Source organism: Polyodon spathula, chromosome 7 (assembly GCF_017654505.1).
Source record: "Polyodon spathula isolate WHYD16114869_AA chromosome 7, ASM1765450v1, whole genome shotgun sequence".
Lineage (NCBI taxonomy): Eukaryota > Metazoa > Chordata > Actinopteri > Acipenseriformes > Polyodontidae > Polyodon > Polyodon spathula.
In genome coordinates, this window is record NC_054540.1 from 59,925,471 (window position 1) to 59,948,368 (window position 22,898).

Below are 22,898 nucleotides of genomic sequence, written 5' to 3' on the forward strand. Positions count from 1 at the left end.
TATTAACTGCAGTAAGTCTTGTTGAGCTGTCTGTGTTAACTGCAGTAAGTCTTGTTGAGCTGTTGTATTAACTGCAGTAAGTCTTGTTGAGCTGTCTGTATTAACTGCAGTAAGTCTTGTTGAGCTGTCTGTATTAACTGCAGTAAGTCTTGTTGAGCTGTCTGTATATTAACTGCAGTAAGTCTTGTTGAGCTGTCTGTATTAACTGCAGTAAGTCTTGTTGAGCTGTCTGTATTAACTGCAGTAAGTCTTGTTGAGCTGTCTGTATTAACTGCAGTAAGTCTTGTTGAGCTGTCTGTGTTAACTGCAGTAGGTCTTGGGAGCAACAATTTTAGGGAGGCCAATGCAAAGTTGCTGTCTGCTAAGATCAAGCATATTTTCTTTTGTGTTTCCAAGTTAGTTTATTAATGTATGACCTCCAAATGACCTCCCATGCCATCTAAAGAATTTAAACCAGGTTATCACCTGGGTTAATGAAACAAAGCGGAAAACTAATGCTGAATTGTTCACTTCAGCACTAACCATCTGACTACTCTACAGACTTCAGAGCACAAACAAGTAATGTCTTTATAGGGTTCTTCTGAATCAGTACATTGTTGCATATCTTTTATTAGTCACATATATTACATTATGGAAGGATTTGGGATGTAGTGCTGTGGTCAGTACTGGAGAAAGTTGTCCAGATAGTGGATAGTTGCATTGCTATCACACCAGCAAACCAGTCTGTAGTTGAAAAGTCAAACTGTGTTAATATTGATCTATAACTAATGGAAACAAACAGGATTGTTATTATTATTGTTATTCAAACTCTGTCAGAAAATGTGAGTTGAAATCCTGCTGGATATCTTTTGATGTAGCAGGTGAGGAAGACAGCAACATTTATATATTGATATACTTTGAACATTATTGTTTGGAAAGGATCATTTAAAATGCCTAGAAACAGGCTCACACAGAGCTAGCTAAAACAAGCTGTATGAAGACATGCCTGCAAATGACATGACGGTCAATACTGACACTGGCGTTTGTTCCCATTCAGAAGCACACTACAAGGACCCAGAGGGAAGTTGCATTATCAGAAGCATGTGGGGTGCACTGAAAGCAGCTCCATGAATGGAGGGTCTTGGTGCTGTCAGATCTGTGAAAGGGGAAAGGCTTTGTTGCCAAGACAATATGCACCCATTCCAGACATGTGATGCATGGGCCAAGAGCCAGGAAATAAGATGGTAGAATCTGCCAGAGCTGTGCCAACATAAACGATAAGGAAATCCAATCGAAGGCCACCTCTATATGCATACTTTTCTGCAGTGATCTCCTGCTGCCTTGTGTAATTTCGCAATGCAAACAACCACCTCCATAGAAAAGAACTTATTCAGATTGAACAAACTGGGCTTGGCAAACAGCAAGCTCACACAATGCCAGGGTCAGCCGAGCAGGTCTGATATAAACAGCTGCGGAGATGGATGCAGAGATGGATGGGGATTCGACACTGAGCACCGGATCCCAACAAAGACCCCCTGTCTGCAGCACACAGGGCATGAGGCAATGTGATCAATTCAAATCAATACCAACACTAGAAAATATGCTTTTGTGAACATGCTTTCTGAAAGGGAACTAGGAGAAACAGTGCCGAGAAAACACCATCAGACAAAGAAAACAGCATGCAGTGAAGCTAAACTGTCAGGAAGAGGGTGGGGGGCCGTACTTCTTGTTGCTTTAACAGAAGGGTTCACAGAACTTCTAAATACAGGATGCACATGCCAGGCATGTAAGTCGTTTTGAATGAGGTCCTTGTTGCTGGTATGAACACCATAGTGTTTGCATTGTGAAAACTACTTCATCTGAGTTAGCACCCACATATAATATAGTGATTGAACACAAAAGAGATTTTAGTAGACTTCAATAGCAGGTTGTTAACACTATCTTTAACCATTGTACTCATGGATTTGGATGTAGTCCTCACTGTTCATTCTACTGTAGCTTTACATTCACCCTGTATTATGTTACTGGTGAATATGATCCCTCACTCTCTCTTTCTCCCTATTAACTCCTTCTGCAAATGTCTCCTGTTTACAGGGTAGATTCATGACTCACTACAGTTGTATCTTTATCTTTAGCCTTCTGTCCTTCATAAGTACCTTCAGGGATCACTTCACCAGATTGTGTATCTCCTGCTCTTGTTAAAAGCCACTCACCATTCCTGGCATGTGATGAATTAACTGTGATAATTGGCTGAATTTTCCAGGAATATTACTGGCTATGTACTAACTAATCATTACAAAGCTGTTTAAAATCATGAGTGAGATGGTATTCTAATCCAATCACCCATTGTATTAACAGTACTAGCTTCCACACTGCAGACACATGTTTATTCAACTTTAGTCACTTTTCTGGATTTCAGAGCCCCCTGGAGCATTGCAGTCAGTGTCACTGCTTAGGGTTCATTGATAAGCACAGAACCCTGGAGCATTGCAGTCAGTGTCACTGCTTAGGGATCATTGATAAGCACAGAACCCTGGAGCATTGCAGTCAGTGTCACTGCTTAGGGTTCACTGATAAGCACAGAACCCTGGAACATTGCAGTCAGTGTCACTGCTTAGGGATCATTGATAAGCACAGAACCCTGGAACATTGCAGTCAGTGTCACTGCTTAGGGCTCATTGATAAGCACAGAACCCTGGAACATTGCAGTCAGTGTCACTGCTTAGGGATCATTGATAAGCACAGAACCCTGGAGCATTGCAGTCAGTGTCACTGCTTAGGGTTCACTGATAAGCACAGAACCCTGGAACATTGCAGTCAGTGTCACTGCTTAGGGATCATTGATAAGCACAGAACCCTGGAACATTGCAGTCAGTGTCACAGGGATCATTGATAAGCAGAGTTTGTTTCCAGATTCTTTCTTTTGTGGATTTGAAACCTATTGAGGCTTGGGTGTTTTAATTTGTGAGCATTTTAAGTAACTCCTTTAGGTTTTTTTCTTGAGGTGCCTAGTTTTGTAATTACAAAATCTCAATTTCAATATGCAGTGCAGCTTTGTATGATTTAAGCAACACATCTGTGCATGCATGTACATTGCTCTACAGTAATGGATACTTTCCATGAAATCCTATATGTGTCACATGATTATGACACAATTTATTTTTACAAACCTGCTCCATTTCCATATTCAACTGAAAGTTGACATTAGAAAATGATCAACAAGGTTCCTTTAAACTCTAGCTGTGATCTTTTATCATCAATAATAATAATAATAATAATAATAATAATAATAATAATAATAATAATAATAATAATAATAATAATAATAATGATGATGATGTACATCCAACTATGCATAATAAGGTTGTAATTATATTGAGAGTTTCTGCTGACATATAAATCACGAGAGTGCTAGCTCAAGTAATAAGTATTAGTATAGTATTATTAATTGCACAATTCAATTGAAAGTAAATGGCTTTGTAGTTTCTACTATCCTGTGCAAACTACAAAGCCATGTATTCCCCTGGGTTCCTGGGTGAATATTTCATATGCTTGGTTCCACTCTGACTGTGCAGTACAGGCAGCACCTCTTACTGAAGACTAAGGTTTACAGAACAGCTGTGCACAGTCATGTTCTCAGTAAAAGGGAGGGGATTTCAAAATTAGGGCAACAAAAATAAAGAAAACAAAATCTGGTGCAGACTCCCACAACTACTATGAAACAAGATAAAGACCAACAGAATTTGTAACACGTACTTATTAAAATGCATGTTAAAAAACTTGGGAATACTAAATAAGCTAAGTAGCTCACAGCAGATAGACATGCAAAACAGAGGAGCCTATCACGTTGTTTTGACCTCCTGTTTTCTTCTCTGCTAGATATAAATAGAAAGCTCTTTAACATATCAAAGAAGTCAGACCGAGACAGAATGCGCTGCCTATACTGTCAGTGTACAGGTCTGCTAAGTACTGCATCCACAATACTCTTTCAAAATCACTGTGTGTGTGTGTGTGTGTGTGTGTGTGTGTGTGTGTGTGTGTGTGTGTGTGTAAGATTAGAGGGAAGAAGACATCTACTCCAAAGCTAAAGACAAGGGAAAAAAGCATTCTCTGGAATCCCCTGGAGACTCTCTTTCAGTCTCCCTCTTCATCCTCACACTTTTATCATTCCCATTAATCTGCTGTTTAATAGAATACATGCTAAGTACAAAACACCTTATTCAGTATAATCTATAACAAAATGAGGAAAAGTTTGCAATGTCCTATTATTCATAGGAGCTTCTACGTGAGGCATGAGGGCTCTTCCCAGCTTTCGAGTGTCTCTGAGAATGCTTCATGATGAGGTCATTATTATTATTATTATTATTATTATTATTATTATTATTATTATTATTATTATTATTATTATTATTATTATTATTATTATTTTTACAAAAATAAGAAGTATTTTTAAAAATGGTTAATATTATTTAAATCTTGTTTTTAGACGTCAATTCATTAGTCACTTGTTAAGCTGTTGCATAAAATGTGTGTTCCATTGTTAAACACTTGATTCTCAGCATTGTGAATCAATGCTATCTGCTGCCCATGGACTCCAACCTGGGCAACGTTGGCAGGGTTAGGACAGGTATACCGCATGACAGTATTAAAGGGTAGTCCAGAGGAAGAACTAGATATATCCACTATCTACTTGTGTAATACAATAATTGAGGGGGTCAGTGTTACTGAAATATTACCAGAACGTGCCTGTCTAGAAAGCTGACTATTGTGTAGTTTGTAAATGTACAGTCATTGTATGTCTGTGCAGCAATTGTTCAATAGCAATGATACCTTGTTATTAAATTGGCTTTTCTTTCAAATTATTTAATAAACCACACAGCTGCTAGAACCTGTCCAGTTGCTGATAAATTGTACAATATCAGAAGTATTAATACCTCCTGAGACATTGCGGGTAGATGAACGAGGGGTGTTTCAGGACCAAGGGCAGCGCAATGAAGTCCAAGGCTAGTTCAATAAAGCCCGTTAATAATAACTCGATATTCTCCACTACAGAGCAGATGAGTCTATAAAAGCAGACTCAGTCTCATTTCGATTGCCCTTAATTTAGGAAAAGAGAATGTGCATGTGTGTCACTGAAAGCAGTAATGCATTGTGTGGGCATTATTATTATTATTATTATTATTATTATTATTATTATTATTATTATTATTATTATTATTATTATTATTATTATAGTAGTAGTAGCAGTAGTAGTAGTAGTAGTAGTAGTAGCAATATTGGTGTGTTGAAACAGTCTTAAGTAAAGCCAGTAAACCAACAAATCACTGTTAAGAATAGAATACAATAAATAATTATAAACAATACGTCCCTCTCTCATACACACGCAACATCCTCCATCTCCTTCTGATTATTAGCTCTCGTTTCTCTCTCTCTCGCGCGCGCGCGCTCTCTCTCTCTCTCTCTCTCTCTCTCTCTCTCTCTCTCTCTCTCTCTCTCTCTCTCACACACACACACACACACACACACACACACACACACACACACGTATTTAAAAGATGGACTAGTGCAGCTCACTCTGTCTGCCGTTCGTAAAACAAGAGACTTTAAAAAAAAAAAAAAAAAAAAAAGAACCGCAATCTACCCCTTGTGGGTCGTCAGGTGAGTTGTTTCCTCCCGCACCTTACAGTACCACGTCATGTTCATCCATAGAACAGACGGTTTCAGCAGATTAACATCACAGCAAGATATGCACTGAGCAGTAACGTCTGCTGCAGCTTGCTGCACCTCTCACTTCTGCAAGATTTTTCTTTTCCGGCTACGAACTGTACTGGAGCGCAACTCAATGCAGATATCGACCCTCGTGCACCTGCAGAGGCAGGTAGAGTTGGAATTACAGCGAACATTCTCTTGTTTCAGTGGACCTGGAACCCAGATGACACTTTCAATGATTGGTTTATTTCTCGTTGGGTGCTGATGGGGGGATCTCTGGCACAGGCACTTGTCTGCATCTGACTTAACTGAATTATTCATTTTCCGTGTCGGTTCTGTCGCCGATCTCCCTTTTCTGAATATCATAAAGAACGTAGTTGGATATTTTTTTCTGTGCAGAGGAGCAAAGCTCAGATCGCGTGTTGACAATCCAATGAATTGCGGAGAACTGCCAGACCGGCTTGGTTATCTTTATCAGCATTTCAGCGGTAAGTAGACTGGAACATATTTATTACAGCTTTGATATTATTATTATTATTATTATTATTATTATTATTATTATTATTATTATTATTATTATGTATGCTTTACATCCACGTTATGACAGTTGAGATAGGCTTATCAATAGTGGTTTTTCTCTTTGTATGGAAGAGGAGCATCGTCGTCTTTCTTTCCTTATCGCTTTCTTTTTTACCCTGCCGTGTAATTTCTCTTTGCCTTTTTTTCCTCTGACTCCATTCTTATGGTCGAGCAGAGCCCCGAATGCGTTATATCGGTCTAATGAGATGATTTGTAATTGGCTTGCTGTTTGTGTGTACTGTGTTTCGATCGTGTGGTACAAGTTCCTTTAGGAAAGTGGACTTAGCCGTGCCAGGGAGTTAAACTAAGAGCTCAAACCGGATTTCTTGCGGAATGCGTTGCTGTCTACGGGTTAGGGGAGGCACACTTTCAAAGCGCATAGTGAGATTTCTGCTTTAAGTGTTCATTCCTGGTTCATATTTTTTATTTGCTTTACATTTGGTCGTTATGGATCTGCCTTTGAGCATATGTGTGGTTTCTACTGGTGATGTTTATATATGAATCAACTGATTCTGTATTTTAGGCTGCTCTGATAGTCAAAGGTGTGTATTTGAAATAGAATTTGCTGAACTGCCTTTTGTAAAATGTGACAAATACATGTCTCCCTATACTTATAAATCCGTGTGTATTCTTAACAGAAGTTGAGCAGATTTGGTGAAGTCAGGCTTTTTCAGTTTGTTAATATACATTTTTTATTCACTTATGTTTTTTCGGTGACAGTAAACGCTCTCTATTGTATATGAAATTACAGTTCCCTGATAATGGTTGTTTTCTGAACAGAATATATTATATTAGAGTATACAGAGTCTTTTAACAATTTCTCATTTTTCCTGCATTTGTAATCCCTTTCTGCTAAGTAACATATGGATTCCTACATGCCTACGTTAGCTGCTGTTTAGGGGCAAGCAAAGTACTATAATTGTTCTTTTCTTTTTTATCCTGAAGGTTAATAAACGATATTCTGCAGGATTTTAAGAAGATGCTGCTGTTGGTTTTGCTGGCTTTTTCCATACCTAGCTCTTCTCCCAACTCAGATTCTGACCTCTCAGCGGAGACCTGCAGTGCTTGCTCTTGCATGTCCATAGAAAATGTTCTATATGTGAACTGTGAGAAAATCGCAGTATACAGACCTACTCAGCTTAAACCACCACCTTCGACTTTATATCATCTCAATTTCCAGAATAACTTATTGCTCATCCTTTACCCGAATTCCTTTATTAATTTCACACATGCAGTGTCACTCCAGCTGGGGAACAACAAGCTGCAGAACATTGAGGGAGGGGCTTTTCTTGGACTGAGTGCATTAAAACAATTGCACCTAAACAACAATGAATTAAAGATGCTCCAAGCAGACACATTCCAGGGTATAGAGAACTTGGAATACCTCCAGGCTGACTACAATTTAATCAAGTTTATTGAACGGGGCGCCTTCAATAAGTTGCACAAGCTGAAAGTGCTCATTCTTAATGACAATCTCATTTCCAGCCTTCCAGACAACATATTTCGCTTTGCTTCTCTTACCCATTTGGATATAAGGGGAAACAGGATACAGAAGGTTCCTTATATCGGGGTTTTGGAACACATTGGGAGGATAGTGGAATTGCAGCTAGCGGATAATCCTTGGAATTGTACCTGTGATTTGTTACCCCTCAAAGCTTGGTTGGAGAACATGCCCTATAATATTTATATAGGGGAGGCCATTTGTGAAACACCAAGTGACTTGTATGGGAGGCTGTTGAAAGAAACAAACAAACAAGAACTGTGCCCTATGGGAACAGGGAGCGATTTTGATGTCCGGATGCCTCCTTCCCAGATTGAAAGCGGACAAACCACATCCAATGTTGCACCAACTACAATGCAACGCCTCGTTACCAAAGCGCCAAAAACCACCAATCCTTCAAAAATATCAGGAATTGTTGCTGGCAAGGCATCTTTCAATCAAAATCTCAGTCAGATTATATCTTATGAGACCAGAATCCCGCCCCTAGCTCCCTGCCCACTCCCGTGCACATGCAAAGCCCACCCCTCCGACTTTGGGATTAGTGTAAGTTGCCAGGAGCGCAATATTGAAGATCTTGGTGAGCTGGTGCCCAAACCTCCAAATGCCAAGAAACTGCACCTCAGTGGCAATTATGTAAAAGATATCAGTCCTACTGACTTCCTTGGCTTTGAAGGCTTAGATCTGCTGCACCTGGGGAGCAATCAAATAGTGACTGTTCAAAAAGGAGTGTTTGTGAATTTAACCAATCTGCGCAGACTGTATATGAATGGCAATCAGATCGAGCAACTGTATCCTGAAATGTTTCTGGGACTCACTAACCTCCAGTACTTGTACTTGGAATACAATGCCATCAAGGAGGTTTTAACAGGGACCTTTGACTCCATGCCAAATCTACAGCTCTTGTATCTGAACAACAATGTGTTAAGGAGTCTCCCATCTTATATCTTTGCTGGAGTTTCACTTGCCAGGCTGAACCTGAAGAACAATCACTTCATGTATCTGCCAGTAAGTGGCGTTCTAGACCAGCTGCTCTCCCTCACGCAGATAGATTTAGAAGGAAACCCCTGGGATTGCACATGCGATTTAGTGGCTTTAAAACTGTGGCTCGAGAAACTGAATGAGGGAATTACAGCCAAAGAAGTGAAGTGTGCGTCCCCAGTTCAGTTTGCTAACATCGAGCTGAAGCTACTGAAAAATGAAATCTTATGCCCAAAACTTTTAATGAAGCCATCTTTCATTCTAACTAGCCTCACTCCAACGATTACATCTACATCACCAGCTGGGCTCAGTAAAGCTCCTCCCGGTGGGCCTGTGCCCTTGTCAATAATGATTCTGAGCATTTTAGTTGTGCTCATTTTGACCGTGTTTGTTGCATTCTGCCTTCTTGTTTTTGTCTTGAGGCGCAACAAAAATCCCAATGCAAGGCACGAAGGTTTAGGGAACCAGGAATGTGGCTCCATGCAGCTTCACATCAGAAAGCATGACCAGAAGTCCAATAAGATGGATGACCTTGGAGGAGAGACCTTCATACCACAAACCATAGAGCACATGAGCACAAGCCACACCTGCGGGTTACATGATTCAGAATCAGGGTTCAAATTTGCAGATTCTCAGAGACAGAAAATAATTCTTCGGAATTGCGCTGACAAGGACACAGACTCGTTGCATGCATTGGATTCAAGGAAGAGGCTCAGTACTATTGATGAATTGGAGGAATTTCTACCGGGAAGGGATTCCAATCTGTTTATTCAGAACTTTTTGGAAAATAAAAAGGATTTTAACAGTATAGGAGTCAGTGGTTTTGAGATCCGCTACCCAGAAAAGACAAATGACAAAAAGTTGAAAAAATCTTTAATAGGTGGCAACCACAGTAAAATTGTGGTGGAGCAACGGAAAAGTGAATATTTTGAATTGAAAGCAAAACTTCAAGGTTCTCCAGACTATCTTCAAGTGCTCGAAGAACAGACAGCTTTGAACAAAATGTAGGTCACCCAATCCTTCAGCAAATACTTATTTAATGACAAAAGTGCCTTTTGTTGACTTTAAACTTCCAGAAAGCTAAGGATCATTAGAAAACCAGACAGGTGCTCCCAGGGGCAACTCAAAACACAGTCATGTTATTTGCTAAAAATAATTGGCTTTTTTACAAGTAAAATCTTTTTTCTCATATGGACACCATGCATTTGTCAAAGGGATGTGATTTTACACATGAAACTTTTAAAAGGCATTTTCAAGGGTACTTTGCTGCTACTAAAGTCAGTACAATAGTATATCTATCTATCTATCTATCTATCTATCTATCTATCTATCTATATTTTATATAAATATATATGTATATGTGTTTGTGTGTGTGGTGGGGGTTATATACACACACACACACACACACACACACACACACACACACACACACACACCCATTTACATTGAGTTGGGGGTCATGTGGATGAAATATTAAATAATTGGGTGATACCAACACTGCAGACTGTGAAGTTACTTTATTTGCCTGAAGCAAAGGATGGATTATCTTCTGAAATCATGTGGTGCGTCTTCTCCATTGAATGTTCAAATACATCTAGTGAGGACTGGAGGACTTTCCCCTTGTGTGTTCTTTGACAATGGGGCTTGCCAGGATGTTCATTCAATCTGATGTATATGGAAGAACCTTGTTGATATGCGCTAGTATTAACAGAAGGGTTCGCCTCGGTTTGGGCTGTCAATAGCAGATTGAGTACCTTCAGTCTGAAAAGCGCAGAACTGCTTACCATGTAAGCCTCAATTGATTTTGTAAGTCTACATTATTTGTATTTGTGGAAGAATTTGTAAAAAAACAAAAAACAAAAAACAAAAACACCTCTAACGCATCAATGCCGGAAATGACCAGTCAAGCATAGTCCAGCGTCCGCTGGATACAGGTTGTCTCCATATTTTATTGATTTATTTTTGTACACTTGGGATTGTCAGAGGTTCCCTGCTTACTCTCGAACAAACATAAATGTTCCTACTGAATAGTGGTGTGTGGGCATTTTCACAAATACGTTAAACAAGCTTGATTATTGATCAAGTCTGTAACGATTTGGTTTATCCATTTATCCCACTCGAAATTGTGAAGTTTTTTTTTTATTAACAATATGCAACCAAAATAAATGTGCATCGTTATTTCATGCTTTTCTGAATTTCATGAATTATGCTAAAATGATTTGATGGTTTATCATAAAGAGTTCCATTTTGGAAAGGTGTAGCTCCATATAGAGTCTATAAATAATAATTAAGATGACACTAAAGAGAATTGTATCAGTCAACATGTGCAATGTTTACATAGTCATGCATTATTAAAATGATTTATTTATGATTTATGACAGCTAATTGACAATTTCTGCTTATTGAATATTTATAGAATCAATGATGTTACTCAACCCCTTAAGAGTGTATTAAACAATGAACACATACTATGTGAAATACAAGTGCAAGTGTGCCTCAAAGGGTGCAATAAAACACTTTTGAAATATTTGTTGAGTTGGTGGTTAGTTGCAGTTTTATTATTCTACTATTTTTCAACCTGTGGAAGTCAAAGGTATGCAATTATTTATTAATTTATTTATTTCAGTAAATGTGGCTAAAATCACTTTCCCTTTAATGTGGTATTGTTTCACTTTGGTTTACGATGTTTTTTTCTTTACTTACAGTATTTTGCATTTGCGCTTTAAAAAAAATATCTGATTTTCAGGTAAAGTCACATCCCTATGTCCTGCTAGTTATTAGCAGCAGTACTCCTTTGTTAGAAAAAGCCATCCCAGTATTTCACAGTGACTATCAATTCGTTATGTGTTGCTCTATAAGCAGTTTTGTGGTGCAGATTCCTTGCTGTTATAAACTTTAATGTGTATGTTCTGCTACTTGGTAAAATGCATATAATGAGCACAGGGGGGTTTCTTTTTTTCTTTTTGTTGCATCCAAAGAAACTGAAACTATGTAAAGCAAGAATGTATTTATAAAACCTAAACTTTCTTTTGGCATAAATGAAGTCAATAAATCATGTTGTTTCTACATTGCAGTAAGCAGCCATGTTGTTTTAACATTTCAGTTTGCATTCAGAAGGGAGAATGATCAGGCTTTACTTTATACGAGTCTTATCCCTCCCATTATTTTACGAGCTGAATGCAGGACAGTAATTTGGCCAGTCAAACAACAGGGATGGTCAGCTCCACTTCCAAAATCTGTACCCCTACAATATCTTCACTAATGTGGTACTAAGGGTTTGCTCGAAACAACCGCTACCCTGCCAGGCAAAGGCACAGATTGATTCTTCCACACTCATAGTGCATGTGTGAATGTCACATTCCAGGCATAGTGAATCCAAAATGAGGTCCTCTATGAACACATGGAACTTCTCTTAATAAAACATTTACCACAGTAACAGTGTATTAAAACACAGTGAAAACATGGTAAAGCATAGGCAAGCATTGTAAAGCTCAGTACGCTATGGTAAAGCAAATTTACATTGCAGATCGTTGTAAACCATGGTAAATGCATAGTTTAACTGTGCGAAAAGCAAGGCAAAATTGCTAAATCACCAAGCAAATGTACTGGGGACAAGTTTCATAAGGGTTATTACAGGGGTGCCATGCAAATAGTGTCAACTATAAATTCATTTAAATTCATGTGTGCTTAAATACATATATGTATTTGGACAAATATGCAGCCAAAGCTACTGTCATGTACTGTATGTATATATGAATACTACACTGATCTCCATCAGATCTTTGGGCAGTTATATTAACTACTTCTTTCACAATGCCTTACCCGATCCCTTGATGAGTCCCATGCCTAATTTGCAATGCTTAACAGATGTGTAGTTTGATTAAGAAACTCATGCTTATCAAAGCAATGCATCTTAGTTTACAAAAAGATTATACATTATTAGATGTATGCGTACATAGAATGAAATTCATTAGGGGAGAATTTTCTGTTTCCCTTCATAAATATTTTAAATTGAAATGAAGGATATGGGCTTATAATTCAGTTTTAAAAAATGTGACACTATCAGTAACAAACAAAAGATTGTACAAAACAAGCAGGAATGTTATCAGCAAGTCTTTTTGAGCACTTTGCTCTTCGGTGAAGGCGTAGAAACAGCCTCTGGGGACGTGTTGCTGATTACCATCAAGATGAGTTTCTCTGTATTATTTAAAAAAACATGTCAAAACTGAATTTTCTGCACACAACTATCCTCAACGTGTTTGGTTCTGAGACTGCTGTTGGCATAAACAGGGGAGTTTACTTTTACTGACAATATTCAGCAATGTGTTCTGTAGGCAGGGCAATACCCTAATCATATTGTACCCCAAAGCCCATTCAAGCCTCCTGGTTTTCTGTCTGCTATTGTGTTAGCATAATGCAGACTTCGAAATGCATGATTTGTAAAAATAAGAGTCTTATTATTTCACTACATTCCCATAGAATTATTCCACCGAGAACATCGATTTGTATTGCCTTGGTTTGGGAAGCTGCTGTGTAAATGCTGCAGTGATCAATTTGAATGGTCTCGTGAAAGCACAGCTGCCTGCTGCCTGATGGCTCCTGTTCGGATGGCAAAGTATAAAGTGTCTGTCAGTTTAAGGGCAGGGACATTAGGAAGTGGCAGACTATTTATTTCTCCAGCGGGTGATGAGAGTGAGTTGTGTGCACATGATTTCCAGCACTTTAAAAAGCCCCAATTCATGAGAAAAGAAAGAAGTCAAACAACGTCAGAATCATCTGTGTATGCATTAATAAAGCATAGAATTGGAGAATGGTTAAAATATGATAGCAAACCATTTGGGAGCAGACATGTTTGGTTCTTTCAATTGATTAAAATAAAAGAAAAAAATTGCAGCCAGTTAAGCACAATAAAATAATGAAAACGCTATTAATGCACAAGTGTTTTTAAAAATATCCACTGGGGCTCTAAAATCGCAACTTTCCACTTGTCATCCTCAGCTCTGAGGTTCAGCTGATGAATCCTTCTCGAAATTGTTCTGTTTATCCTTCCTCACTGTGAAGGGATATATGCCAAGCCACGAGAGGCAGGAGGCTCAAGAATCTTTTTCACAAGAAGACTTTTTTTTTAATTAAGTGTTCTCAGAAGGGACTTCAATTGCTTCAATTCCTGTGATCAAAAGAATAGAAGCGAGATACACTATGACATTGTCAGCTCTTTATCTCTGTCTATTCACCATTAAAAACTGAATACAAGATTCTCTGTTAAAGTGCCAGGTTGTTCCCTACAAGGATAAATATATTCTCATGAGCCCCACACTGCTCCAAATGTGCACTGCTCCAAATGTGCTTTAGCTGAAGTTTTGGGTAATACTAAACTACACAGACAAGCAAGAAGATACAAAAAGTCCACTGTCATAAACAACACAGAGAATCATGAAGGGTTTTTCAGGAATGCAAAAGGTTGAAATATACACATTGAACTAACTCCTCACGCTGTATCTGTCATGCACTTTGAAAGTCTCATTTCAAATGAAGTACACATTTCAAATACAGTTAATATGTATAGCTGGTTCCATAATGAGTTAAAGAAAGTGTGTAGTCATTAAGAACAGTAGTTCTGACAGCGAAGGTCATTTCAGCAGTCTGCAGGGTTAAAGCAAGTCATTGGCTGCAAAGGATGTCAATCATTATGGGGATCCCCTGGTTGGTTAATGGCAGGATGCAGAGGAAAGAATCTCAGTGCAAGTATTACAGGCAACATGAAAGCAAGACTAGAACAAACATATGAAACCTGCTTAATAAAAGGAAGTGCACGAAAGAGGATTTTTATGAAATAATTTCATTGGCTAAAACCTTAATAACCTTAAAAACCTTAACCTTAAAATATTTGATATTATATTGGATGGGTTTGTGTTCAAGCCCTTCAATGATGGCATGGGTGAATATTTCATGCTATACAGTTTCAGTATATTCCTATAGGCTCTGTTGTGAATTACACGGTTTCAGCATACATAAAAGGATTTTATGGGTTTGTGCCATTACTGATATTGAAATCTAGTGCTGGGCTATGACTCTGATTGAATCTAAGCCTATTTGTTTCCACAGGGATAGTGAAATATGTCCTAAATACTGTAGACAGCTTGTGAAAAATTAACAATCTGCCTGAACATTGTTGTAAAGTAATAGCCAATCCCAGAAACACAAACGCATAGCAATAGATACAAGCTATGAAAGTTAAGGGTATGTACTGTACTGCTGTGCATAATGTGAGGAGGTACGTCGACAATCTTCATGGCACAGTGTCTGTTCAAGATAGTTCTGATATATCTGTTGGCATTCTGTTTCTTTCAATAGTCCAGCTGCAGTATACAGCTGGGACGGTCGACCTACATACCTTTCAATCAATGAAGTCCTGCATTATCTGCATGCACTTCTGCTTTTAAGCCGCATCGCTGACTGACCTGGAGAATCCCATTACAAGTGGGTCTGCTTTCTTGGCTGATTTATATAACTACAGAGGAATACCATATTTCTCCCCATTCTTTGCATTCTCTGATCATGTCACCCAGGCAGAAGTTGATTGCAGCGTGACTGTATTATTAATAACAGCATCCCTGCCAGCAGCAGCGTGGCCCTGGTTCCAGTGGGTGTGAATTATAGTCAATTAGTTGCATAATCAAGCCTCAGTTAATCATACATTTCATTCTCTTTGGCAACGCACATACATAAATTAGACTGGTTACTTAACTGGTTTATGCTACTACTGCTAATAGTAATAATAGTTATAGTAAATCTTTATAAAAGAACATAAGAACATAAGAAAGTTTACAAACAAGAGGAAGCCATTCGGCCCATCTTGCTCGTTTGGTTGTTAGTAGCTTATTGATCCCAGAATCTCATCAAGCAACTTCTTGAAGGATCCCAGGGTGTCAGCTTCAATAACATTACTGGGGAGTTGATTCCAGACCCTCACAATTCTCTGTGTAAAAAAGTGCCTACTATTTTCTGTTCTGAATGCCCCTTTGTCTAATCTCTATTTGTAACCCCTGGTCCTTGTTTCTTTTTTTGGGTCTAAAAAGTCCCTTGGGTCGAAATTGTCAATACCTTTTAGAATTTTGAATGCTTGAATTAGGTCGCCGCGTAGTCTTCTTTGTTCAAGACTGAACAGATTCAATTCTTTTAGCCTGTCTGCATATGACATGCCTTTTAAGCCCGGAATAATTCTGGTCGCTCTTCTTTGCACTCTTTCTAGAGCAGCAATATCTTTTTATAGCGTGGTGACCAGAACTGAACACAATATTCAAGATGAGGTCTTACTAGTGCACTGTACAGTTTTAGCATTACTTCCCTTGATTTAAATTCAACACTTTTCACAATGTATCCGAGCATCTTGTTAGCCTTTTTTATAGCTTCCCCACATTATCTAGATGAAGACATTTCTGAGTCAACAAAAACTCCTAGGTCTCTTTCATAGATTCCTTCTCCAATTTCAGTATCTCCCATATGATATTTATAATGTACATTTTTATTTCCTGTGTGCAGTACCTTACACTTTTCTCTATTAAATGTCATTTGCCATGTGTCTGCCCAGTTCTGAATCTTGTCTAGATCATTTTGAATGACCTTTGCTGCTGCAACAGTGTTTGCCACTCCTCCTATTTTTGTTTCGTCTACAAATTTAACAAGTTTGCTTACTATACCAGAATCTAAATCATTAATGCAGATTAGGAAGAGCAGAGGGCCAAATACTGATCCCTGTGGTACACCACTGGTTACCACACTCCATTCTGAGGTTTTTCCTCTAATCAGTACTTTCTGTTTTCTACATGTTAACCACTCCCTAATCCATGTACATGCGTTTCCTTGAATCCCAACTGCGTTCAGTTTGAGAATTAATCTTTTGTGCGGGACTTTGTCAAAAGCTTTCTGGAAATCTAAATAAACCATGTCATGTGCTTTGCAATTATCCATTATCGATGTTGCATCCTCAAAAAAATCAAGCAAGTTAGTTAGACACGATCTCCCTTTCCTAAAATCATGTTGACTGTCTCCCAGGATCCTGTTACCATATAGGTCATTTTCCATTTTGGATCTTATTATAGTTTCCATAAGTTTGCATATAATAGAAGTCAGGCTTACTGGTCTGTAGTTACCTGGTTCAGTTTTGTTTCCCTTTTTGTGGATCGGTATTACGTTTGCAATTTTCCAGTCTGTTGGTACCACCCCTGTGTCAAGAGACTGCTGCATGATCTTGGTTAGCGGTTTGTAAATAACTTCTTTCATTTCTTTGAGTACTATTGGGAGGATCTCATCCGGCCCAGGGGATTTGTTTATTTTAAGAGCTCTTAGTCCCTTTAACACTTCTGCCTCGGTTATGCTAAAGTTATTTAAAACTGGATAGGAGCTGCATGACATGTGGGGCATGTTGTCCGTATCTTCCTTTGTAAAAACTTGCGAAAAGTAATCATTTAATATATTTGCTATTTTTTTCTTTCTTTTCTTTTGCCATTTAGTTTTACATTTAGCTGCTCACTGCTGGATTCTTAGTGCTTCAGTGAGGGTGGTTATCTCAGCTGCTCACTGCTGAATTCTTAGTGCTTCAGTAAAGGTGGTTATCTCAGCTGCTCACTGCTGGATTCTTAGTGCTTCAGTGAGGGTGGTTATCTCAGCTGCTCACTGCTGAATTCTTAGTGCTTCAGTGAGGGTGGTTATCTCAGCTGCTCACTGCTGAATTCTTAGTGCTTCAGTGAGGGCGGTTATCCCAGCCCTGGATTCTTAGTGCTGTAACCTGGATAAATGTACAGTGTCATTTTCTGAAAAACTAGATAAAAACTAATAAAATAAAAATAATCCCAATCACAAAATATTGGCTTACAAAATTGGCTTACAGGATTTGAAAAACCGGCCCCAGGTGATTTTTTACTAGATTCTTCCATAGCACTTTGTGCACTCCATTTAAACACAAAACGGGTCTGATTAACATTCCAGTTTGTTTAAGCTGAATAATGATTCCTTCCTCCTTGCAGTTATCTGAACTTAACAACAGCAACAACACAACTGCACATGTAGGATTCCTTCAGGACCAGTAGTTCTAAGCAGGTAACACATCTGCTGAACACACTGGAACTGGATAAACACATCAAGTATATATATATATATATATATATATATATATATATATATATATATATATATATATATATATAGTTTTTTTTATGTTATTGAGTCATAACTATGTAGGTACTGCAGACATCCTTCACATGCTGCTGTTCCTAAATATTGCCCTAGAATTATGCAGATTTTATGCATTCGAATTCCTTTAGCTCCGTGCCTGCAGGGATAACCCAGATCGTGATCACTGGCAGCTGCTGCAGGTCTCATAATCCCTGAGATAAAGAGATGCTTTCAAGTATTTTGAAACAGTTTCTAATGTACATGACAGATTCCCTTTTGAACTCAAAAAACAAAAAAAGAAGTTAAAATATCCACCAATAAAATATCCAGCGCAAACCCCAAATCTACAGTAAAATGCTAAAAACATAGAAAGCATTCTTCCAGCTCTGTCAGTGCAGAAGACAGACTACATTTCTTCACCTTGTGCCCAGGGTATAACACGCCCATCTATTATTATCAGTAAACTGAGGGTCACAACATAGTGAGTCCCCTAATCAATATTATTGCATGATGTGGGGGTGGACAGCGAGACAATACGTGCGCTGATAGCCGAAAGGCTATTAGCTGGAATCACCTAGAGGTTTAGGATTGAGACATAATTAAATACAACTAGAATTTAGAGCTTGTATTTAACACCATGTAATCAAAAAAAAACTACAGAATGATATTGCAAAAGTCTACCAGCAGTACAGGAAATAGTAGTGCAGTATTTCACATTGAGTCAGAAGTCCAATGCAGTCTTCTTCCCAACTCTAATAAACTGAAATCAGAAGTTAAAAATAACACTGTCAATTGATCATTCTTGGTGTGGTTTCAGGAAAGATCATTGCTTGGCTAGACTATCGAATTCATGCCTGTCGATTTGTGAACACCCTGACTTTGCTTCTCAGATTCAAATCAGTTAGTCTAAGAAATATCATGCATACAGTTTAAAAGCTTGGCGGAAAGCATGCTAAAGTCTTTGCCAGGAAGAAACTGCTAACACATTAAAAATAGTTCAGATTATGATTCTTTAAGTTTTTGGGTTACTCTGTGCCAGGTACGGTCCTACTCACTCAGTTACAAAGAAAGAGTAGTATTATTATTATTATTATTATTATTATTATTATTATTATTATTATTATTATTATTATTATTATTATAATGTTGCTGCTACAGCATTAAAATACTAACTATGTAATACCATTTTTAGAGTTCAATCAAGTTGTGCATGCAAATATAATCCAGACTTGATAATAAAATTATTTAAGATTGATTCACACAAACACATTGAGGAATCCAAAATATTTTTTAAGTGTCAAAGTAATGAAATAAGTTGATGATAATCCTTGCTGATATGCATTGTGAACCAGTCCTCTTTTGGTAACAGTTAAACGTGTTCACTAGCCAATAAACCCTGCTTAAATGAGTGTGATAAAGGTCACAGTTGCCGTTTCAATATGTCAGCTCGATACACTTCACAAGGCTTCATGGAGTCTAACAGACAGTGCTGTGCTTCCGCTTAGTAATTAAAGCTAACTCCATATTACTGCGCTGTCACTTTAACAAGAAAGGTTACAAATGTAATTTCCCTCAAAGCTTTGTTCTCCAGCTAGACGAGGTGTGCTTGATTATCTGCTGTCACTAGCCACACATGTAACAGGAGCCTGGCGTTCTTCATCTAGTTCAAAGTTCAGAAAAGCATGCAGACAAGAAACCAGTTTTCTATTGCACGTCGTTAAAAGGGTGGTGTGGTGTGAAAGGGGTCACAACCTCTGAGCTGGCAGAGAAAACAATGGATCATTCTGATGAGGGGCTGCAGTGCCATGACTGACCAACAGGGGCATGACAAGTTAACAGCCCTGAGTCTTTCACAAGGTACCCACAATAACACACTAGGACCCGGACTGTGTGTGGAATTAGTCGAGTTGCTGATTTTGGCTGGGACCTCTTTAGATGCACTGCATTGGCTAGGGAGGAAAATCATACAACATATTAATGCTCATTGTTTTCAGAAAATAGAATGCCATTCCTTTCCTTTTAGTGTAAGCACCTTGAATGTAATATTTATGCAGTTGATTGACATCTGAAATGTTTTTGCTAAACCCTTTTGTCTGTTCAGATGGATAGGATCACATAGCTTTTATAAGCATGTGCTTTAATGAACTGCAACAGTGTGATACCACTGCAGTGTGTTATCACCATTAATCAGACTGCCTACTGTGTGGATTAGGGTCATACTTCATTACCTATACTTCATAATGTATTGTATTGTAGCACTGGAGTTAGATCCATGTCAAGGATTCTGAATTAAAAATAAAGATTCAATTAATGGAATGAAATTGGATCTATATATTGCTGGTAACATACAGAAATAGAATTTTTACAGGTCGCTGTTAAAAAGGAATACAATTCAAGACAGAATGAATGGAATGGAATAAAAGATGTGCCATCGTGGACCACTTATTAAGGAAAAGGAATCAGCTGCTTTCCCGCAGAGTTACATCAATTACAGCAGATTTGGCCAAGATACGGTAACGATAATATATTATTCTTTTAAATGTTAATTGGCACATTTCAATACAATAATTCCATACCTAATAACATAAGCTTTGATTTGTTCACAAAAAAAGAAGAAAATCTCAATAACATTTTACATTACATTTCCCATAATGAACAGCCGAGTTAAAAATCATCTTGAAACGTTGACTGTAACAGCAGGTTAGTTTGGTGCAGCTAAAGTTCATTAACCCATCATGTTAACATCAGTCTGGACCTTCTGAGCTGTTTGTAAAAGCACTCCCTTTATGTCTTAACACTCTTTCAATGATCTGTTCTCTTATTCTGCACTTCTTATTGTGCAGATTGCATTAAAGGCTGACATGTACACAATATCCAATCAAGGGTGTTGCATTTTGTTTTGGGCTATAAGAGAATGTATAGATCATTCAAATGTGGCCACATAATTGCTGAGGTCTACCATAATATTTACAAATCTGGAAATGATTATGAAAAGCACCAAATAAACATACAGCTGTGCTTACTATTCCAGCTCTGCAGTCTTTCCCTGAAGGAACAATTTCACTGTGTAGCTGTGCTGTGTTCCATGCATTTCTGTTGAACTGTTCAAGCTGCAGTAAACATGATTTATGGTATAAAGTCCACAATATTAAACTTCTATTGGCATGCCATTTGCATAAGCACCTCCAATGTTTGTTGTTGAATACACACTCTTGAGAAACACTGTGAGCTGGTTCTGCAGGGCAAAGATTAAACAAATTGATTGCTGGATGGCAGACTTCAACATGTGCCTAATGCAGCTCCTGCATGAAAGCAACCAACCTAACTGACATATGGAAGTGGAATACAGAATATAGTGGATGCAGAACATAGGTGTTTGTCTCTCTGTACCTCCACTGGATTCTGTTATCATTGGATAATCAGAAAGTGAAACTGGATATGGAATAAATGATTCTGAATAAAGCAGGAATGAATACAACATGTCGAACTGTATGAAGGTACTGTAGGGACCGAATGTCTTTTTCTGTTTGAGGAAAATATTAATAGGAGCAAACAGACAGGCTTCAACTAACAAACACTGAATGCCCTCCATAATAAATATGTATTCTTCATTGTAGCTTAGAGTGCTGAGCAAAGTCATTGGTGTTTTTTTTTAAACTGCGCAAACATACAGTAGTACATCTCTTTGCATTTAAATATAGGCTGATCCAACAGAGGTGTGCAGGAAATAAAGTTAAACAAGTCTGAGGATTCAAATTATTTGAATACTTGCTGTAATTGAACAAAGGTACAATCCGAAAAGAAGGTCACAATGTGACATGAATTGTTGTTTTTCATTTATCGGGCTGTTGTTTTATGTAAACTACGTTGCCATGACAAGTTAATGTCTTCCTGTGTTTCTAAAGAAAGGTGAAATCAGAGAGCCAGCATGCCTTGCCTGTGCCAGGGCATGAAAGCTCCCAGGTCACTGAGTCTCCCAAGACCTGCTGCTGTAACACAAGGAGTAGGATCCAGTGATTGCTGGCTCTCTGTTGGGCAGTTTGACACAGCAGAATAATACCAGCTCTGCTCTGCCTAGCCCTCTAACCCCCCAGGAGAGTAACGGAATTTCAACATGGATCTGTTAGACTACTTGCTTTCTAGTGAAGAAAAGAGAGAAAAAGAAATAGTTTTCACTTTAAATGATTATAGCAGACAATCCCATACACTCTTGTGAGTGGTTAAATTAAGTGCTGTCCATGGTGCTGATCTGGAATGGTAGCCAACTACAGTACAAGGTACATATTGTTTTTTTTAATTGTTTAAATTGATGATATCAAATAAAACAGAATGTAACATATTCACAAAGACATATATTTATTTCAAAATGAGCTTTAAGAAATCTGCCTTGAACAAAACTTGACTTAAAACAGACCCTAAATTTAAGGGGAACTAGTCCTATTGTTCTAGTTTGAACGCAGGCCTTGTTTTAGAGTTTATACAAGGTGAAGGAAATACAGCTTCAATTTCATCCAGAAATAGCCTTTCTTTTCTCTCCATTTCATAGGTTTTAAAATGTACAGTTACATTTTATAGCAATGGATATGATTTGGAAACACAGTTCTATTTTAGTGGGCAGGTACATTACATTCAGTTGGAACTAAACAGAGAAGTAAATATCAGAGAACAGAGGAGAGAGACTAAAGAACCCAGAAACAGAGGAGAGACACTAAACAACCCAGAGTAATGGGAGATTAAACAGTTTGCACCTCAAGTGCAGCATTTCAAATACAACATTCCACACATCCAAGAGCATCTCTTCAAATATAATTTCGAATGCTATTCAAATTGCAATGTATATTTTTTTTTTTACCAAAAACATAAACCAATATTTTCTGCAAATGAAAATTACGTTATTCTTCATACTCTATATTTGTCTTCATAAGAGAGTGGAACTAACAGTCTGTGACATTTATGTGGCTGAATGTCACATACAATA

General features: G+C 38.0%; 1 protein-coding gene across 1 annotated transcript; it reads left to right on the plus strand.

Annotated features, from left to right (window-relative positions):
* Positions 1–5,528: 5,528 nt before the first annotated feature.
* On the plus strand, positions 5,529–10,057 carry slitrk4 (SLIT and NTRK-like family, member 4). Its single transcript, XM_041256213.1, has 2 exons — positions 5,529–6,176; positions 7,213–10,057. Exon 2 carries the CDS (start codon positions 7,247–7,249, stop codon positions 9,752–9,754), a length of 2,508 nt encoding a protein of 835 aa, XP_041112147.1. The 5' UTR covers positions 5,529–6,176; positions 7,213–7,246; the 3' UTR covers positions 9,755–10,057.
* Positions 10,058–22,898: the final 12,841 nt, after the last annotated feature.